The 21,055-nt window shown below is 45.4% G+C and overlaps 1 protein-coding gene across 2 annotated transcripts in view; it reads left to right on the plus strand.

The window, feature by feature from the left end:
- The window catches only part of LOC146195479 (uncharacterized), a 104,640-nt gene that overhangs the window by 82,573 nt on the left and 1,012 nt on the right, over nt 1-21,055 (plus strand). For both annotated transcript variants that reach the window (XM_084596244.1, XM_084596245.1), the window contains 3 exons: nt 8,288-8,372; nt 13,386-13,447; nt 17,575-17,652. In XM_084596244.1, coding sequence (XP_084452370.1) covers nt 8,288-8,372; nt 13,386-13,447; nt 17,575-17,652 — 225 coding nt within the window. The remainder of the gene's footprint in view (nt 1-8,287; nt 8,373-13,385; nt 13,448-17,574; nt 17,653-21,055) is intronic.

Consider the following 21,055-nt stretch of genomic DNA (forward strand, 5'->3'; position numbering starts at 1 on the left):
GACGTTCAGGACTTACGTATGCCTAGAAAACCAAACGTGCTGTTTTACATAGTCACACATGTACAAGCGCACGAAAAAAAAAAGAACTCGAGTATCAATTTGGATACATGGTGAGGAACACCTCGGACCGCTTAGAAACAGCGGCTAAGCGCGTCCGCATTCCCATTTAACTTCCCCTTTTTGTATCTTATTTCAAAATTGTACTGCTGTAAAATCAAGCTCCACCTCAGAAGGCGACTGTTCTTCGATGTCGCAGTTTGCAGCCAAGCCAGGGGACAATGGTCCGTCTCTACGGTGAATTTGGCCCCTCCAAGATATCACTGCTGTTTTTGAATGGCCCATATAATGCAAGCGCACTCTTTCTCTGACGTGCAATAAGCCCTCTCTCTAGAACTCAGTTTTCTGCTCAGGTAGAGCACGGGGTGCTCATTACCGTCGTCATCTCTCTGGCAGAGAACAGCACCTAGCTCTCGATCACTGGCATCACACTGGACCGTGAATTCTCGGTCATAGTCTGGAGCTCGCATTACCGGACGGGTAATCAGCACAGCCTTCAGGTTTACGAAGGAGGCTTCCTTTTGTTCGTCCCAGACGACATTTGTCGGTTCTGTCTTGCGGAGAGCGTCGGTCAGAGGGCTGGCCAAAGCTGAATAGTTAGGGATGTAGTGATTGTAGTATCCAGTCAGACCCAGGAATGCTCGAATTTCCGTCTTCGTGCTCGGCCGCGGGTAGTCTGCTACCGCAGAAATCTTAATCTCGCTGGGTTTCCTGAAACCTGGACCTACATTGTGACCCATGTAGTCCACGGTCGCCCTTGCCAGGCAACATTTCTCGGCCTTTACGGTTAGTCCAGCTTGACGCAAAAGGCTCAGTACAGCTCTTAGATGTACCATATGGTCCGCCCATGAGTCGGAAAAAACCGCAATGTCATCTAAACAAGGCATCGCGAATGTTTCACACCCCTTTAAAACCCTATCCATGAGTCGGGAAAAACAAAATGGAGCATTTTTGAGCCCGAAACTCATCATTGTTGGCTGGTAGCTGCCCGTCGGAGTGACGAAAGCCGCGTATCTGCTGGCGCGTTCAGTGAGCGGTACTTGCCAGTATCCTCGAGTAAGGTCCAGCGTAGTCACATATGCCGCTCTACTGACCTCTTCTACTCTCTCCTAGATATTCGGAATAGGATACACTTGATCCCTGGTGAGAGAATTTAGCTTTCGGTAGTCTACCACAGGCTTAGGGTCTTTACCTGGAGCTTCTACTAAGATCATAGGCGAAGCATAATCGCTTTCCGAGGGTTTTATTACTCCCAATTCCAGCATGCGAGTTACTTCCCTATCCAGAATTTCTCTTTGCCTTGGAGAGAATCGGTAGCACCTTGATCGCACTGGCACGTCTGAAGTCAGCTCAACATCGTGTTCAGTCAAATCAGTCCTGCCTGGCCTGTCCACGAAGCAGGCCTCAAACTCTGTTGTTAGCTCCCCCAGATCGGACAGCTGAGATTTCTTTAGTTCTCCTATCTGCTCCGTCCTTTTGAGAAGCTCCTGTATCTTAGGATCATTGGCTTGCTCCATAGCTAAGTCCTCTGAGGTTCCACTCAAAAGTCTCGTGAGATTACTAGACACTGGCGGCAAGAGGTTACTCTCAAGAACTTCCTCATTCCGCGTCTCACCACGCTCACTTTCAAGTTGACTTATCTGAGATGCCTCGCTCTCAAAGTTTTCTGACCTGCTATCTTCCGCATCGACCACTCTTTTAACTGCCGTTTCCTCCGCTGTGGATTTTTCTGGAATGAGCAGTGTAGCTAGTTCTCGCGCCTTTGAACGTGTTAAGGCTTGCACAACTCTGTCTCCGAAAAGGATGCCCCTCTTTCGCAGTAGCATGTCCGATTTGTTGGAAAACAAATACGGATAGCACTTAGGAAGCTTTCCTGAAACGGCAGACTAGGTTGTTAACTCGCCGAAAGGGCCCTCGATGACCACGTTCGCGATTGGCAAGCACACACTCTGTTCCTCTCCTACCTGGCGGATCCATGCACACTGTCCTGTATAGTCGGAAGGCGACACATACGCCGGATGGACAACATCCATCGTTGCGGCCGAATCGCGCAGTACCTTGCAAGGCTTCCCGTTGACTACTAGGTCATGCAGGTAGGGTTCCAAAAGATGCATATTTTCATCGCAGTCACTGACATACGAGAAAGCAATCTTTTCTTTCCGGCAGTTGACGGCAATGTGACCCTGCTCATTACACCTAAAGCATGTGAGCGGCTTCCTAGCCTCAAGCTTATTCTTTGTGTTCTGCGCGTTGGTCATTTCCCCACTGCCGTCCTTTCTAGGGCGTTTGCCTGAAGAAGCCTTCCTTTCTTCGTTTGCAAATCTAGCAAAGTGCCTTTTCTGACGGTTATTCACACTCCACTTGGAATTGCGGGGCCTATCCACTGCTGGTTTGCTGAATTGTCGGCGCGGAGCATGCTCCTCAATGAGTTCGGCAGCTTCAGTTGCCGACTTAATGTCGCCTCGGTCCTGTAACCAATTTCTTTCTTTTTCTGGGAGGCAGTTATAAAACTGCTCCAAAAGAATTCACTCGACTACAGCGTCCCTATCACTGTAGGAATCTGTGCTCTTTAGCCACTCGCCCAAATTGACTCTTAAATTGTACAGGAATTCAGGGTAACTCTCGTCCCTGGACTTAGTAGCGTTCCGAAAACGTTGTCTGAACGCCTCGGCGCTAAGCCTATACTTTCTCAGAAGGCAAGCTTTGACCTTCTCGTAGTTGTCCGCGTACTCCTTGCTTAGCCGCGCGACAACCTCCGCTGCCTCGCAGGGCAGAACCGTCAATAATCTCTGAGACCAAGTGTCTCGCTGGAAGGACAGTTTTTCGCAGGTTCGCTCAAAGTTGGCCAGATACAGACCGATATCCCCTGATATCACATATGGCTGCATGTACTTTGACATCTTGAAATCTGCCTCCTTGTTGAGAAGAGGTACCGCTAGCTGGGGACAATTTCCCGACCTCTTGCTCAACTCTAATTCTAATTTCCGGAGCTCAAGTTCTTGCTCCAGCCTTTTTGCTTCTTTCTCAATTTCACGCTCACGCCTCTTTTCCTCTTTTTCCCGCTCTTTCTGCTGTCTGAGCTGCTCCTCCTTTTTTTGTCCGATGAGGTTCCATGCTTCACTGAGCTCCTCATCGTCGGTTCCCAAATCAGTGATTGCCTTTAAAATTAAGGGTTTTCGTGCCAAACCACTTATATCAATTCCCAATTCCTCACACAACAGCAACAGGTCCGGTTTCTGCAGCTTTTGTAGGTCCATGATCGCTCCGAGTGTCGGCTACTTCCAAAACAACTGCGCAAACTACCAAACCTAAAGGCGTTTCAACACTCTTTACCAGTTCTAAAATCTAACCCTGTTCTAGAACCTGGTCCACATCAGAAGAAAAGCCAAGCACTCACCCACACATGCGATCGATGTTCCGAGCTGCCCTCTTGTTGGCCGACTGTTGCTCCTGCTTGTTGCTTGAGATGCCACGTCTGATCACCAGATGTTGTGGCTTGCAGATTCTGATCCACCTCCAATCACCAGATGCTGTGGCTCGTAGATTCAGATCCCAACGCTGGTCACCAGTTGTCGTGACGCTGGGGCTAAGTCGACCCGGCCTTCACTTGGTAGCGTGCACAGACTCCGGGTTCATGAAGGATTGAATCTTCGAAGTTGGTAAAATATATACAAGCAGGTTTAATGGCACTTTGAGAAAACTTATTTACATGATTATTCACATGAAAAAGAAGGGTACATCAGCAAAATGGCAAGCGTTAAGAGTTCATAGCGAGAAGCTTCTGGATGAGCCGTTTACCCAGGGCTCAAAGCCTCATTTCGTGCTCTGCAGCGTCCTTAAAACCCCCTATGTCCAGCCCCTCTCTGAAGATGCTGACCAACCAGTTCCAGGGCACGCCCCTCATATATCGGCATCCAATCGAACACATCACTACACTGATCGTCTGATGCACTGAATGGTCCGGCATTGTTTCGTTGGGCGTGGTCACTTGTTGGCGGGAAGAGCTTGGGAACGGCGAGGAGGTACATTTCTATTCTTCAGCAAAGATCCGGTAGGCTGGTTCCGGTAAGTGGATTTCCTTCTCAGAAACCCAAGTGCACGTGCGCGCCACATACTGCTCCCAGCATTGTCCCTTTCCAGCAATTTATTTATTTATTTATTTATTAGTGATACTATCAGTCCGGTCAGGACCAAGATAGGAGCGATACAGGGTACATATTACAAAGGCGGAACACGACAAACAAAACACCAGCACCATCCAGTCGGTGCCAAGTTTTAACATATCAAAAATGGAACTGACTTCTAAGCAACAAATAAAAATGCGCAAAAATATCGCTGCAACGAAACAGAAAACAATGTGAAAACACCATGCCCAACACAAATCCAAGGCGCATTATATCAGGCACTATACCAACAATCACGAACTCCGGCAGAGAACACATCCACATTGCAAATCTTTCCTGCATTCCCGGGAAATCCTCTAATGGTCGTAATCACCTTGCTCCTTTCTTGTCCTGTACGTCAGCGGACGTGTCACTCTGTCGCCTCCTTTGGACAGTAGGCATTCTTTACTGGACAATAGCGCTTCTCGACGGGAAGGGTGAACAATTGAACGAAAGCACTTCCAGCTATTTCCCGCAGGGGGACATTTCTTGGTATTTTTCTAGACGTTCCCTTGACAGGGCCAATTTGGCATTTGCAGGGTCTCAACATAGCAAAACAGGCTTACAAAAAAGGATTCATGGAAACAGGCTCACTTAGAGCCATTGTACCAGCAGCACATATCCATGCCCACAGGCGAACAATAGAGCGCGCCATTGCGAACGATGCAAGGTCATAACAATACCTAGGAAAAGGTCGGTAGCACGAGAACAATGTATGATCCTATGCAAATCTATTGCGTTTGGTTTAAACGTGAGCGTGTTGCCATAAAGTATACATTGGCCAAACAAAGCGATTCGTGAGTGAAAGTCTAATCGAGAAAAAGAATGACTTGTTAGGTAAAACCTTCCGGAATCTGCCAGATCGCTGTCGAAACCGTGATGCAAAATGGCACGAAAAAAAAACTGGGTTAAGAACGCCCCAGAAAAAGCAGACACGTGACATAGTCCAAGCCGCCAAGATATTGATTCTTGAGGGTGAATGTGTTAGCACGCCCTGGGTTTCACTCTCGAAAAAAACTTTACCTTTCTCTCTGGGTTTCGGTACCTCTCGCCTCGCATTCGGGAGGTACCGGTTTCGATCCCGGGTGCCGCCAGACACCCACTGGTTTTCAATGGGCACAGCTTTCCCCCGGCTAGGTGCTCGATTCTTCTGGGGTGAAATACTTGGGAAACAGGTCATGGCCCAAACAGGTGCGCCGATGGGACAGTGATTCGTTCCGCCATCGGACAACCATAGGCCCTCCTAGCACGGCAGCAGAGTAGCCCAGCAGTGTGGCCCATTTTTTACAATTGCTGCAGGCTGCATGCGATCTGGCGCTGAGGCTCAAAGTGTTGAACCAAGTCGAAGATGAACCACTTTTACAGGCTGTAAAGTTGTTCGAAACTTAGTTTGCCCCCCCCCCCCCCTCCAGGGGCACAACGGGGTTTACGGAGTGTCTCCGAAGCGCACACCCCTCGGGAAACCCAGCGCCAGGTCGAGGGACATGCTTTTACTTTTCCGCCAACTCTACAGCCTTATTTGCTTTATTTTATCTTTTGGTTGGTTTCATTCGCTGAGCTTTTATTGTTGCCTTCGGATTTTGCGCACCACATATTCAACCTTTAGTTGTGTTTAAAGTTAGTTTCATCGGTGTTGCTCATGCGCACCTTCCTGTTTTTTATCTTTTGGTTGGTTTCATTCGCTGAGCTTTTATTGTTGCCTTCGTATTTTGCGCACCACATATTCAACCTTTAGCTGTGTTTAAAGTTAGTTTCATCGGTGTTGCTCATGCGCACCTTCCTGTTTTTTATCTTTTCAGGTTTTTAGTGATCTTCATCTTTTGTTACGGGGATTGATGAGTTGCGGGTTTGCACGCTTTATGCGTGATACGTGCCACACCCTCTCCCTTGTTTCGTCTTTTGCATTTATCTTTGTTAACCGTTGGCCTCATTTTGGGGCACATTTTAATTTAGCTCACCCTATCACGGCTTTGTTTCCACCGCATATTTTTTTCTTGCCACTGCGCTTTCCTTTATTCACCACGCTTTATCTGTATGTATGTATGTTTTAGTAAACATGACGTCGGACCAGCGCTTGAAATATCTTTATGTCCACGTTTTCCACTCTTTCACGTTTGGTGGTTTAAAAATTGCTTGCTCAGTTTGTTCTCACCAAGATACTGTGTTGGGAGAGTTGGTACTTATTCATTATTAATATAAACAGCTCGAACACGCATGTATTGTGGCTTTCTTGTTTCTTGTCCCTTGTCTTCGTGTTCGCGCTGTTTATATTAACAGTTTGTTCTCACCTTGTTCACGTTTTATTTCTCCATGTCCTGTATTTTTTTTATACTTTTTGCTCATGTAATTGTCGCTTGTTGTTGCCACGAAAGTGAAAAGCGTTTGGACGATTCTGGAATACAGTGGACGTTCAGAGCCTGTGCCGTCCCTGTCCGTGGTACGCGTGTCTAAGCTAGTGCTCTCAACCACACTGTATCAGTCCTACCTAGCCCAACATCTTGTTCTATTGAAGAACTAGTGGTCGCATCTTCTTTCGTGGATATTCTTTCCAACTGAATTTCTGGTTTTCCGCGACTGCCGCTTTAGCTGATGTTGAAATTTGGGCCCTATATTGCGCAAATTACAGGAAAGGCAAGGGCAATGACAGTAATCTGCTAATGCCTCTCTGAACAGACAAAACAGGTAAAACTATATTCTAATAATATTGATTGAATTAAATTTCCTGTGAATAAAATTGTACCATTTAAAGGGTACACTCAACAAGTATCATACGAGATACAAACCATCTTGTTTGCGCTCTGCCTACATTTGTTTTGAGCGCTCCTAAACATGCAGTACAAAGGTCAACGTGTGACCACGCCTCCTGCCCTCCGCGACTACACTGCCGGCCTACGCTCTGGCAATTCCGCCCCGCGTTGCTGTGGCGCTGCTGTCCCGCCTCTAAATTTGTGGTTGGGAGCCCTATCACCTTTTAGTTCAGTTCAGGCGTTCAGTCGTGTCCGACTCTTCGTGACCCTATGGACCATGTCACGCCACGCTTTCCGAGTGGTTTGGGCGCCCGTCTCGGCTGCGGGAGGTGGTCAGTTCGAAACCCGCCGCCGGACACCCACCGGTAAAATTGGGTACAAGCGTCCCCCGGCCCGGCGCCCGGCTCTTTCAGGGGTGTGCGTTTGGGAGAGGCTCTGCTAACCCTGCTGTGCTCCTTCGGGGGCTCAGTTTCGAACAACCATGGTCTGCAAAGGCCGTGCTGAAAAAAAAAAGGGCCACATAATGGGCTGTTGCCGCGCAAGGCGGACTTATTGTCGTCCGATGGCGGAACGAATCACTGCCACATCGGCGCAACTATTTGGGCCGTGACCCCTTTTCCCAAGCATTTCACCCCAGAAGAGCCGAGCACCAGGCCGGGAGAAAGCTTGTACCCATTTAAAAACCGCTGGGTAACCGGCGGCACCAGGGATCGAACCCAGTGCCTCCCGAGTGCGAGGCGGATGCTCTACCACAAGGCACTAGAGTGCAATACTAGTGGGTGAATTCCAACCGTGACAATATTAAAGGTCTTTTGAAAACAGGCGCATATATACAATGAAAGTGAAGCCACCACAAAGCGGCCTGCTTTGTTTTTATTGGCACGCGCTTTTTTCTGGGGCAAGGAAACCCGCGACAAGCTACTTGATCGCCTTTGTAGCCAAAAATGCATGGCCTCGCACAAGTGCTCGAGCTTCCTCATGTAGAGAAAATACATAACCTGATGCAAAATATACATTTGGCGTCAAATTGTAGTTAAAATGCCTCTTCGTTGTTTTCTTCTCGGTTGTGAGAGAGCCAACCTTTTTGGACGATGCACTTCTGCCGACTGTGGCGCCGCATGAATGCAGTAGCAAGCGGAATCTGGAGACCTTCAATAGTTTTACAGATAAGTTTCTTCGCCACCAAGCATTGAAAGATTTGGGTGTTAAATAACATGCGGGGGTTGTTAGTCTTCGTTGTCATGTTTATTGCTCTTGTTAATAGGCGCGCTTATTTCTGTTGTGACCAAGAGCAATTCAATTTCGTCTTCCTTGATGCAGCTGAGGACATCAAGACGATGGTGGCCTTTCTATAATTACGCAACTGCAACTGGCATATGCAAAAATGGCACATGTGCGCCCTACCGTAAGTGAATCAATCATTCAATTTGGTAGTTGCACTGCTGCATTCGTAATTGCTGGAAGAAAATACACAGATTCGTATGATATTCATTCGTTAGTTCTTTTTTCTTTGTTTTCTATCGCTGACTTTTCTGATCAAATCTCTAAAATGTTTTAATAATTCAGTTTTTTACATTTGGCGCTGTATGGGTTACCTTCACTTCTTTGCAACGACACTGTGATATCTGATCAGCACTGTCAGGTGATCAGCATCGTCATAACTTGTGTAAGAGAGACGTAGTTCCTATGCTGAGAGGCAGCACTTCAGACTGCATAAACACAACAATATTCGCCAGTCCACAATGCGAGGGTAACATGTTTACGCATGCAGTAAGTACAAAATCAACTTCACTCTTCGTTCTTCAGTTGTTGCTTTTTCAGAAAGGTATACAAGTGCACAACATGCAGATAATTTGTCTACGGTCTCCTTCATTTAGTATATATAACTAAATGGTCACATGTTTGAGCACAGCTTCTAAGAAAAACAGATTGAATTGGTCTTGAAGAAGTGTTTTCACTGGTTCCGCATATCGTCCGTTGTGAGAGACCTTTGATCTTGCAAATACCTCTGAGCGGCCTGAAGAGACAAAAATAGCAGGGAGTAGATTTGGTTTGTAAGAATGGTTACTATAAATAAGGTTAGAAAACATAATATGATTCTTCTCCTACTGCATCAGAGTCCAAAAATACTCTTTGGTGCGGGCTATTAGCACAGCATAAGTTCGCTTGGAAACACCAGAAAAGGAGATGATACGATACCGCTTATTTTGTTCACTCTTGACCAGAGCAGGATCAGTTAGTCTAGACACGCATGCTGGTGGCAATCTTATAGTGATTTTGTTCAGTTTTGGCGCAGTTATAGGGCACTAACTCAAAAAACAGGTAATTTATCGGAACTAGGTTTTACTAAAAAAGAAATGTAAATAAGAATCTTTCCTATGCAGAGAGAGCTGGCAGATGCTGCTGATGTGGTCCAGGAAGGTGGAAATGAAAACAACGAAGCGACGCGTTCTGCACGAATCGCTGCCGTAATTCGAATGGCTGTCCTTTCGCGTTGTGGTCATTAAGCTATTTGTGAGGTCTGCTTGCGTAAGATTTCTTTTTTATTGAGAAATCATTTCTTTTATCATGAATGGCATCACAGGAGCGCGTCGGAGGACTGTGTGAACAGAGCCTGTCATTAGAGAGTGGCCGTACGAACTGTTAATAATCAATTGCATGCGTAATTATTTAATTCGTACCAATTTAGGATATACCATCTAACAATAGTATGGCCAATTCGACGGTGACCTCCAAATTGCGATGGGCAACATCTATAATTGGATCTCGGGAATTTGCAAATCGTGACGTCGTCAGAAGTGGACCAAACCTAATGTTAACTTAATTGGAATATGCCGATTTATTTGGGGTAACCTAATTGGTATGAGCTGTCCCCCAACTTTGACCCCCTGGGCTCCCAAAATGTGACCTCGTCAGAATGTGGCCATTATCAATGTCTAACCTAATTCGAGTATGACCAACTGTGTGGTGCCGCACAAATGTATGTGACCCACCCCCAAAATATGCGCCTCCCCTGGGCCTTCATACTATACCATTATACTTCAGTACTCCCCTGAACGCGCTAATCACTACTCTACGCCGTCTTTCTACGAATGCGTCTGCAATTTTCCTTGCCTGGCATAAGGACTCTAAGAGTAGGTTAATAATAATAAGGAAATATTTGTTTTAAATATTGAAAAATGAAAATTGAAATGCTAAGAAATGCCCAAAACAATTCACATAATTAAAATAAAAATAAATAAAGATAAATAGACGACACCTCTGTTATCGCAACAGTAGCACCAACAACACTTACGATTTGGCATCCCTCAGTGCTGGTTCGGCAGTGCTCTAAAGTTTTCTCCCTTTGCGTAGCGGCTTCAGCTACTTCGTTTTGTCCCACTATCCTCTCTTCAGGATTTGTGAGAAACTGCCAGGAGCCTCTGATTTCCACACATCGTTCTCATTATATTTGTCGCGGCGAGCTGCCACCGATTCGGCGTGCGACGTCGTCCACTGTCAACGAGAATTTGAGCAAGTTTCAGAGGTGTAGCTTGCACTTAATGAAAAAGTTCGAAGCCATCATGTTTCACTCGACTACGTCTCTGAAGTTACTGTAGAATGCGGTCAAGTATATTCTCTTGTTGGCATGTTTTTAGCGATATTCTCAATTAATTAAACATCTGCCGCGCTAAAATATACGTATGACTTTGTTTTCTCGGTCTGTCATTGCACACTGCTAAGAAGGAGCGAATTTTAGTACTCGTATTATGCACAGCGCAGTCCTGCGTTGAGAATATTTTATACCGGTTAGAAGTTTTCGTCTTTGAGTCCTGCTTCCATGTAGCGATCACCAGGTGACTTTTCTCGCAGCATAATGCCGAGTTTTATTGCAGCATCATTGAGGTAGAATCCTCAATGCAGAGTGAAGTGCGCTACAGATTGCCGTCACTCAATATGTCGAAAATGCTGCAGAAACTTGTATAATTGTTTTTTTTTTCGAGCCGTGTTACAGAAACCTTTATCATTTTATTTACGCCGTCACTCCGTTGTCTGACCCAAGAACCTTCCGTTACCGACGACCGTCTTGAATGTCCAAATGACTCTCTTGAAGATACCATTTCAGAATTCGTGTTCCTGTGTTCTTACCGCGTTTTGTGGCCAGTGTCATGACCCCATTAAACCTGCCCGGGTGTTCTGTAAGCTGAATATCCAAGTCATGCTAGCAATCTTTCAGTCGACGTCCTAGATTCAGAGTCCGCACCTGCTATTCAGAACGACGCTTCCTAAGCCGCCATCAACGACCGTGATCCCTGCGTTCTCCGTAAACACCTCTCGGCCCTGCACCAGACGTTCCAGTCCGCTTCTGACGCTGCCCAAGCTTCTATAGCTTAGATGTCAGCATCACTATTTCTACTTTGGCCTGTCCCAACTACATTTTCGGCAGAGGGCATATCGCGTGTTGGGTGCCTAGCGTTATGGGGTGAATTAAGTTGAGGGCATGTTGCATCGTGGCGTCTTCCCCATTCGCACTAGAAAAAAAGAAGCCACATGAGATTTTGCATGAGTTACCGCTGTCCCGTTATACACTCACTCCTTCATTTCCGCAATCAACCTGATAGCCAATAAGCTGTATAATACCTTTCCTTCCTTGATTTGTGTTCCGGCAACTGTCAGGAGTCTATGGCTACCACTGACCAAAATAAATCGGATTCGCTGCACGCGACGGTTTTAGACACTGCACTGTATACCGCGTGGCCTGCGTGACGCGCCTGCCGCACGCAAATGTGTATAATTTTATGCTACTCACAAGCCTTTGTCATAATAACTACATCGCTATTTTTTCTTCGGATTTTTCCACCCATTCAGAGTTTCTTTCACAGATTCTGAATTACTAGGCTGATGTGGTCTTCAGCTAAATCTGAAGAAATACTACTTAGGTGCGAGGCACTTGATCGTCCTAGGCTTTGCTCACCTTATTGAAAACGTTCTCGCAAACTCTCCTATGCTCTATGCTATTTCGGAATTTCCAAAAACGACTTTACTCAAGGAAATGAGTTTTCTGAGAGGCTCGTACTCATCTTTCTGGCGCATCGTTCGCATTTTTGTCGATTGTTGCGTCCCTGAAGAAATTCCAGGGGCAACAACTGCGTGTATGCTTTGTTGCGCCGTCGACTACGAAGACGTGTTCACTGCTCTGCGCGGTCCTCCGAGCTCGCAGATAACACTGAGATTACCGCCCACTGACACCTAACAAAGGGCATATGGACAGAAATTGCGTCCACCTTAGAGCTGTCTTCACTCACCGGAAGGATAATTTTTAACAGTACGTCGTTGTTTATGAGAATCGCTTCCTCAGCAAAACTGACTGTAACTTCTCGGTGAAAGACTACTTGTAATACATAAGATGTCAGGTTTCTTTCGAAGCAGTAGAGGCATGCTTTCCGTCACCTGGTCAGCGACATGAAAGGGCGTGAGTTAAAATCTACCCTAAATGGTCATTTAAGGCATATAATGATGGTAGGCTCGAACCCGAATAATCTGAGACATATGTCGGCCTGGAGTTTTCATTGCATGTGATGATATATTAACTTTCGTCCCATGCCTAGCTTTTTGGGTTGCTTGAATTTCCCTTGCAAGTGCGTGTGGCAGTGACGTCATGAAGCTGGTTATCACTCAGTGTTACTCGCTCATGGCTAACTTAGGCGACATAGATGGGGACCTGGGATGATATTTACGACATGGCACTCTTACACTATCGCGTAGTGTATTGTCGCATACAAACCTCAACCAAATATTTTCTAGACGTGGGTGGAATATTGTTTGGTTCCCACTTCTTGCGGCAGCAGAAAAAGCAAACCTACTTGTCAGAGCAGAAAGGTAAGAAAAAATGGCTGTATAGAGTCATGTTACGAAACGGAGTGAGCAAAAAGCAGCTTCTTGTAGAAGGTATACGCAGCTGCCGTATTTCAAAGAGATGCGCCAGATGAACAGTTCACATGCTTTTTGAAACGGAAGCTTCACTACGCCAGTTAGCTCGAGCCTTCAGCGTCAGTGTCGGTCTGGCAAGAGCTGCCAACTCGGGCCTATATCCTTTGACATGAAAGAGTGATATCAGAATCACCCTACCAGGACCGTTGCAGTCAAACTACCCCCAAAGCCATGCAGTTAGGTTTATACGGCTTGGTTCCAGCCTAACTTTATATCTGGGTTTGTAGCCTACGCTACAAGCCCAGTTGAAGCGTAAGAGTTAAGAAACCACAAATTAAACCACTGCTTAACCGTCTGTTTAATCACAAGTTCGGCCGCAGGCGTAGCCAGGCAAAAGCGGCTTCCACTTCCGTCCACGTTTAACCAGAGCTAAACCACAGCTAATGATTTGTAATAAAACCACACCCGCCTTCTGTAAATCTTATATGTACCCTCCGTTGTGTTTCAGCCAATAAAACGGAACTAGACGTTCAAGGATGCAGTGGGGAAAAGGTCTCTCTGAACAAGGAGGTAACGTGCCCACTACGAAACCTCTCTTGCATGGTACAACCTGTACCACGGGCTATACAATTGCCTGACACCATCTATAACTTTCGTGCTAGGATGATTTGATCTGCCTGGTTCCCGTGGCATTGCAGAATACTTCCTTACTCTTGAAGAGGTTAAAAAGTGCTGAGCTGTTACTCTCGGTGGCATTTTAAAAGGTGAGGTTAGCGTCTGGGGATACCATTGGCGCAATTGTCAAGCAATATAGAAAACCAGTTTATACAGCAGCAGTAGTGTGAAGTAGGTATTGTTGAAATCCTAAACACAAAGCGTGCGATGGGCTAAGGAAAGTGAGAACCACTTGTTATGAACGCGGTCATAACAACCACTAAAATCCCAACGCTGTCTCTGTTCACAAATTCAATTCAATTTTCTCAAAGCCTTAGGAAAGGATTATTTCCGAGTTTAAAAGCTCGCCATTATGGTCTGATACGTCACTAGACAGGTAATGTGCCTGCAAATATTTCATTCTCTGTAAGCAATGTCTCAGTTTGCGGTTATTTGCGAAACTGTGGGCGGATATCTGACACAGAAGAGAATAAGCATGAAGACTATTTCATGCTCATGAAGAAATTATTTTTTACCTTCAGCCGTATGCGATGAGCTGGATTAAGGCGTCCATGGACATCGCTTCATCACAGGAATTAGATGATGACTACGTGCAGTATCTATAAGCTAATCCTACTCTTCAACCTCTGGCGCCGAGAAGAGTTGTAGCAAAAACGTGCTTGTGATTGTTTGTAGTATTTGTAGTCTTGAAAATACGATATATAAAGGAACAAACATGTTTCGCCTGACTTAAATGCACGCATATGGTTATAAGTATCAGTTACACTTTGCAATAAAAATGTATCGCTATATACTTTATAGCACATGCGCGATATCTAAACATGCCTTTTTTCTGTACCAGTTACTTGAAAAAGCCGCAAGCACATTATCACGAAGACTTGTCTCGTCATGGCTGCTGCGATTGGTTGATCCAACTGAACTTTATGTCCCCTGTAAAGGTTGAGGCTTGAAGAAAAAAATTTATTTGGGGCAGTCAGGCAGGCAGGAGCTTCCGCGCTAGATGGCCAGGAGCCCTTGAGTTCTGGTGACCTGGGTGGCGCGCTCGATTGCCCGCACTTGGATTACCGGGTCCGAGCTGAGCATAGCAGCCTCCCACTGCTCACAGGGGGAGAGCTGCAGATCCCGCGGAGGGGGGTCTTGTGGGCATGCCCATATTATGTGGTGTTAGTTGGTCTTCTAGTGGCATAAGTTACAGCACGGTTTGTATAATGCAGGGCATGCAGGGATGTAGGTGACTGGAAGGCGTGAAAGCTAGCACTGTTTTCAGGTGTTATTTTGTTACACATGTGCAGTCGAGCACTTCTATAACATTCCAGGTAGTACAGGATGTGGGGCCCCAGCAGGTCCGATGTAGGCAAGCGGGGTTGGGGCAACCATCATAAAACCTGCATCGGTCCCCGATGGGGCAAAAGTGGGCAAGCCCCATTTGGGCTTGCCCCTGTTCCTCCTGCATGGGTCCCACAGCGGCGTTGCTCGGGCTAATGCAGAGCACATTCCTGCATCCAGACCACAAGGGTCCCTTGTCGGATATTTGAGGGCAATCCAACCTAAATGAGGGCTCTTTATGGGGAAGCCCTGATAGATTCGATATGAGGCCGCCCCCATAAAATCTTTGTGGGACTTACATCGGCCGTAGTGGGGCAAAAAAACGAACGTGCCCACATGCTGCCCCAATCGGTCCCTTGTAGGTTACTTGAGGGCAAGTGAAATATGAATAAGAGCTCAATTTGGACAAGCCCTCGTGAAGCCCAAATGAGGCAGCCTTAGCTAAACCGCTTTAGGTCCTACATAGGCTGTAATGGGGCTGGAAGGCGGGCGTGCCCGCATGGTACGAAAATTGGTCCTTTGTGGGAAATTTGAAGGCATGTGCAACCGCAGGTGGGCTCTACGTTTAAAAACAACACCCAGCCCAGTTGGGGCTGCCAGCACAAAGCTGCTTTATATCCCACATGGACCGTAATGGGGCTGGAAGGCAGCCAGGCCTGCATGATACCGACATCGGTCCCTTGTGGGGAATTGGAAGGCACGTGCAACAGCAAGTGTGCTTTCAGTTTAAAAACAACACCCAGCCCGATTGGGGCTGCCCACAAAAAACTGCTGTAGGTTCCAGATCGGCCACGATGGGGCTAGAAGGCGTGCGTGCAATTGTGTAATGATTATTTCCAACCTTTATTTGTATTAGATGCCGCCCTATATTACTATTAAAAACAACACCCAGCCCGATTGGGGCTGCCCACAAAAAACTGCTGTAGGTCCCAGATCGGCCGCAATGAGGCTAGAAGGCGTGCGTGCAATTGTGTAATGATTATTTCCAACCTTTATTTGTATTAGATGTCGCCCTATATTACTATTATAAATGATTTGTATAACAGTTGTTGCCATGTTTATTCGGTTACAAATATTACGTGCCTTTAGTGCTCGCGCTCATGCAAATTGCGCTAAAAATTCTAAACATACTGATTGCTAACTGTTGCTCCTAATGTGGTTGCTGTGGATAGCCTGCAATACTCAGCACAAAATTACTGTTCAGAGCACACATCTCCATAGCCTGAACAAGATGTACACGAAGTCGTTCAGGCTAGATTATTGTTAAGAATTATTGCAAAATTCAATATTGTGGCTGTTTAGAAAGGGCAGACATGCATAAAATAATTACCAATATATGTGCAAAATAATGATTGTGAAACGTGGACAAGGGCTTCCCATCAATTTTCTGCGTCGGACCCCGATGAGAATAATGTGGGCAAGCCCAAGTACGGCTTGCGCTATAGAGCCCGCATCGGTCCTATGTCATTATCTGAGGGGCTAACCGAAATTAAAAAATAAATATTCATCCAGAGCGGCTGCTCGAATCTGTCCAAAGTAGGACCATCGTAGGGAGTTATCGGGATGTGCCCTTTTGGCAATGCGGGAAAAATGTGGGCAGCCCCGCAAGGGCTGCTTGCATCGGTCCCTAGTGGGGCCCATCGGGGATTTGTCGACAGCCCCCTTCATGCCTACGTCGGCCCCTCTTGCAGCACCCACATTGAGCCCACCGGGGCTGTCCTGCATTGCCTTCATCGGACCCACCAGGGGCCCCCCTTCATAGCCCCCTTTGTGCTACCTGGGATGACCATCTATGATTACCTACATATAGTGCGCTGCTCATTCTGCTGCCGGAGACGTCAATGATCTTGATTTTGCTGAAATACACTTATTACCTTTTTAGCGATACATCAAGCACAAGGTTCGGTCGGCTTTCTAGGATATAATGGTAGCGCGTTTTCCAAGTGGCTGGCGGGTAATGCACGCAGCCGAGCAACGGTTGTTAGCTTGGTGGCAACAAGAGTAAACAGTCATTGAAGAGTTCGTTTCACTGGCGAGCAATGTAGACTGTCGTTGCGCAACAGGAGCGAATACAATCGCTTTTGTATAGTTTAAGAAAGGTCGCAACTTTTACAATCTTCCATATACAAATCAAATTTACAAAGATGCGTGCAAGTCTAATATTAACGATTAAATGTATTGTTTCTTACTTAGGTTCCCTGTACATTTACACTAAACGAAGGCCCAATTTACTCATCATTAAGCTCGCTCTAAACATTTCTGCCAAGTTTGACTGATCATTGAGTATGACCTTGAGACCTTAAGCTTGAATTACAAAGAACGTAAATTTAAAACTCCTATTAATAATTTTTTTTCGCAGTGTTGCACAATTACGGACAGCTTGACGAATTGTGGACGACTTCTAGACGTGATGAAGGCCACATGCGCCATATAAAGGCGGCAATAGTTAGCAGCCACTCTATGTGAGTAGTACAGCGCGAAGACACAAAGCACACAAGAAGAGAAGCATAACAGACGAGCGCTTGTGCGCTTCTTCGCGCTGTACGACCCACTATGCAAATGTAGCCACTCGCCCAACTGTCCATCCTACTAAGTCACTCTATGTCTCAAGCACGATAATGTTTCGCAGCAAAACTGCTTGTTAGCCTTCCGCTGAAGGAAGCTTTTCACGGAAACTCTCAGCTCTTACCTCGCAGGTAACGGTCGCAGTTGGCTGCCAAGTTAGGTGCAAAAATGGGACCATGGTTAACAGGCCGGACGGAACCGCGTGTTTGGTAAGAAATGGTATCATTTTTACATATGACAAAATAATGAAACCGGCTTCCCAGTAGGCAGATGTACCAAATTTAACACATGCAACAGTAAAGCTCGCAAATAGCTTTTAACGCCCACCCTCCACGTTCTCAGCAGGCTACAGAAATCGTAGATTGCTCGGACGTTATTGTATTTCGATGCCATCGAAATGCGACAGCCGCGAGCACGATGTTTCATCCTGTCACATTCGGATCCACAGCCGGAAACGAATTATTCTGAAGTGCCCCGTCGGGTAAGGGAGAAAGACCTCGACGTTAGTGTGAGGGCATCTGAAGAACTTTACATAGCATCCAAACACGCCGCTTTGCGCCTTGTGGTTTTCCTTGTTGTTTACAAATTTGAATTCTATTACCTGAGTCATACCAGTTGGGTTGTTCGGCAAGGCGAGTATTATCTATGTTGTAGAGCTTTAAATAATTATTCATAAAAGTAGTCAACCCCTGCTTTCTTTTATTTAAGAGATAGAGGTATATGCGAAGTTGAAGGTATTCGACATTGAGTGTGCGGTACTTAAATACTTCTTTAATCAGCATTGCTGCAAGAAATATCGAGCGTTGACGATACATTTCTGGAAGCACGTCAAGTTGGCTCTCTCGCATTGCACTCTAAAAAACATTTTATCGCTGAAGGCGGTTCTCTTATTAGACTTATTTTATTTTTCTAGACCATAGAATAGAAAATCGCCGCCTATATTTGATATGCATAAAGACCAAAAGTATGCCATTAAAATGTACTTTAATTCGTGGATTTTAAATTTCCAGAATTTGAACCGCAATTACGAATGATAGAAGCTAAGAAAGTTTTTACCTTTCAAGTTGAATGACTACAATTTTCAATACAAAATTGCCCCATAATAATATAAACATGAATATGTTGTAATAAACAATTTAGCATAAAAATAAATGACTTGATCATTTATCGTTATTCTTTAGGCTGTACGACCTACCAAGTTTGCTAAAATATAATGGAGTACGCTTCCGGTGTTCTAAAATCTTTGCGCGAGTTCTGTATGGAATATATGCGCATCTGCGGTATGTGCTATCTCATGTATAAGATACTTTCTAATATTTGCTAAGTGGCTCATGATTAAAGGTGTTATCCTCAAGTCTTGCGCTCGAATGTTAAAACTTGAAGTGCACTTACATCCGCTTTGATCTAAAGTTTGCTTGAGCCAACCCTATCGATGTATCTCATAATTTTCAAGATACAAATGAGTAAACAGAAAAAAAAAAACCCGTTATAATTTTTGTGCAGTGTAGTGAAGTGCTATATCCAGCCATTAGCGAACGTTGGTGATAGAAGCAAGGTTTTGCTTGTGCCATATTCATATGCAATTTATCAGCAAGCAAAAAATGTCGCTAGCATTTTTTTGATTTGCTATGCTTATTAATTATTGCTTACCAAGCCACCCACAGCCCATTTTGCCACGAAATACCAGATAAATATATGATTTCCACAGGTGATTTTGCAGCAATAAAAAATAAACAGCATTACAACAATGAAGCCACGGGAGAGAAGAGGGTTCAAGCGTTTTTCGAAAATAATTTAATTTAAACAGCACGTTATACAGGGTCATAACTTGGTAAACAAAATGACTGCCTAAACAAGGCAACACAATTTCTTTGGAGATGTCCGAGCCCACAGGCGCCAATATAAAGCTGGAAACAGCTGGGCTTTTACTCACAGTATTACTAATCAGAATTGAGTGACAATAACTGATAAGACATGGTGGCCAATAAAGCGCTTAGACATTTACTCCCGGCAGGTTACTTTCAAGCCCCTTCAAAAGATCTCTTACAATTTATTCAGCACGTGGGTTAGATGTAAGTTGTGGTAGTACCCGGAGACCTCGCAACGGTGATCAAACGATGATCGTACGGGTGTATTTCCTGTTTTGTAGCACCCTGATGAGAAAGGCGAGTGGGAACTGAGCATTTTAGACGCCCACAGTTGTTCAGAGCCGTCGTTGGTGTGATGGCAGCCTCGTAAGTAGTCCGGGTTCGGCTTCTAGCTTGCGTGACCCAGTGGTGAGAATGTTATTTTAAAAAACCTAAAACCTCATATGTGTAATTAATACGCAGGGTTATGATCCTTGGAAAAAATGTAGCCCCTAACAGTAACAATTAAAGCGTTTATTATTCAGCGCGCTATTTACATGCGTTAGTAACGTCCTAATACATACCATCACTGGCAGTGGTATGAAAATAAAATGCAGTCTTGTAATTTAAAACGATTCTGTTCAATTATAGGTAAACGTCGTAGGCAGATCAAGCTGCGTACTATAAAATGATCTCTATTTTATTCCGCTCATTAGGGGCTTGCAGCTGACCATGCTATAAAACAAAAATGCGCCTGGGCACAAACTCGCCACGTCTGTCGACGATTTGGCTTCGTTTGTGGGGTTTAATGGCCCAAAGCAACTCGGGCTCTCAGCGACGCCGTATCAGAGGGCTCCAGAAGTTTCCACCACCTGGCCTTTTTTAACGTACACTGATATCTCACAGCACGTGGGTGCCTTAGTGCTCGCCTCCATCGAAAATCGGCCGCCGCGGCTGGGATTCGATCCCGCATCGGCACATCAGTCAAGTGTCCTAACCCCTGCACCACCAGAGCGAGGCGTCTGTCGAAGAGAACACTATACTATTTAACTGATTCAGAACTACAATTAATCTATCAACCACAGCTCAAGGTAGATTAGTGGATCGTAGCTAACTGAGCCTTGTCCACTCTCTGGAGAATTTTGTGATGTGAGAACTTAGCACTGGAATTCACATCAGAACGTGAGACGAGTTTTGCGTTTTTGTCTTAGCATACGGAATATACCTACCTAGCATTTCATTTAATGTTTGCATATTATGCGAAGGACAATGCTATTCAAAAAAGTGTAACTTCAAACTCGCTGAGCAGTACTTAGAGATTTTAATTGAACAGCCATATTATACAGTAAGAGAGTCACAATACGCATTCCGCATTGCCAATTATCTTTACTTAGTTCCGCTTTCGCCTGACATGGTGCTGATAATACGAAGAATATGAATCGACATTCTGTCAGGAAAACACATTGCATTCGAAGCACACAACTGCATAGCCGTGACATGCAAGAAGAAAGATGGGTCACTGGCGGTGAAAAATTGCTTATGCTTTATCGCCGTAGCGCTTTACAAAGGACTGTCGGATGCCTTTATGCACTATACATAATTATGCCGCGAGTTGCGTGGGAGAGATAACCGCAGGATCACTGAGATCTAACAAAACGTCTTTGCCAGAAATGAAAAGAAAATAGCTATTTTGTCCTAAGTTCCTTGTACCGCGCTGTGTCCACTTTTGAGGCCTTGCGAGTGTAACAGAAGATGTCATTCTTAG

This window comes from Amblyomma maculatum, chromosome 3 (genome assembly GCF_055883805.1).
Source record: "Amblyomma maculatum isolate TAMU_Amacu chromosome 3, ASM5588380v1, whole genome shotgun sequence".
Classification (NCBI taxonomy): domain Eukaryota; kingdom Metazoa; phylum Arthropoda; class Arachnida; order Ixodida; family Ixodidae; genus Amblyomma; species Amblyomma maculatum.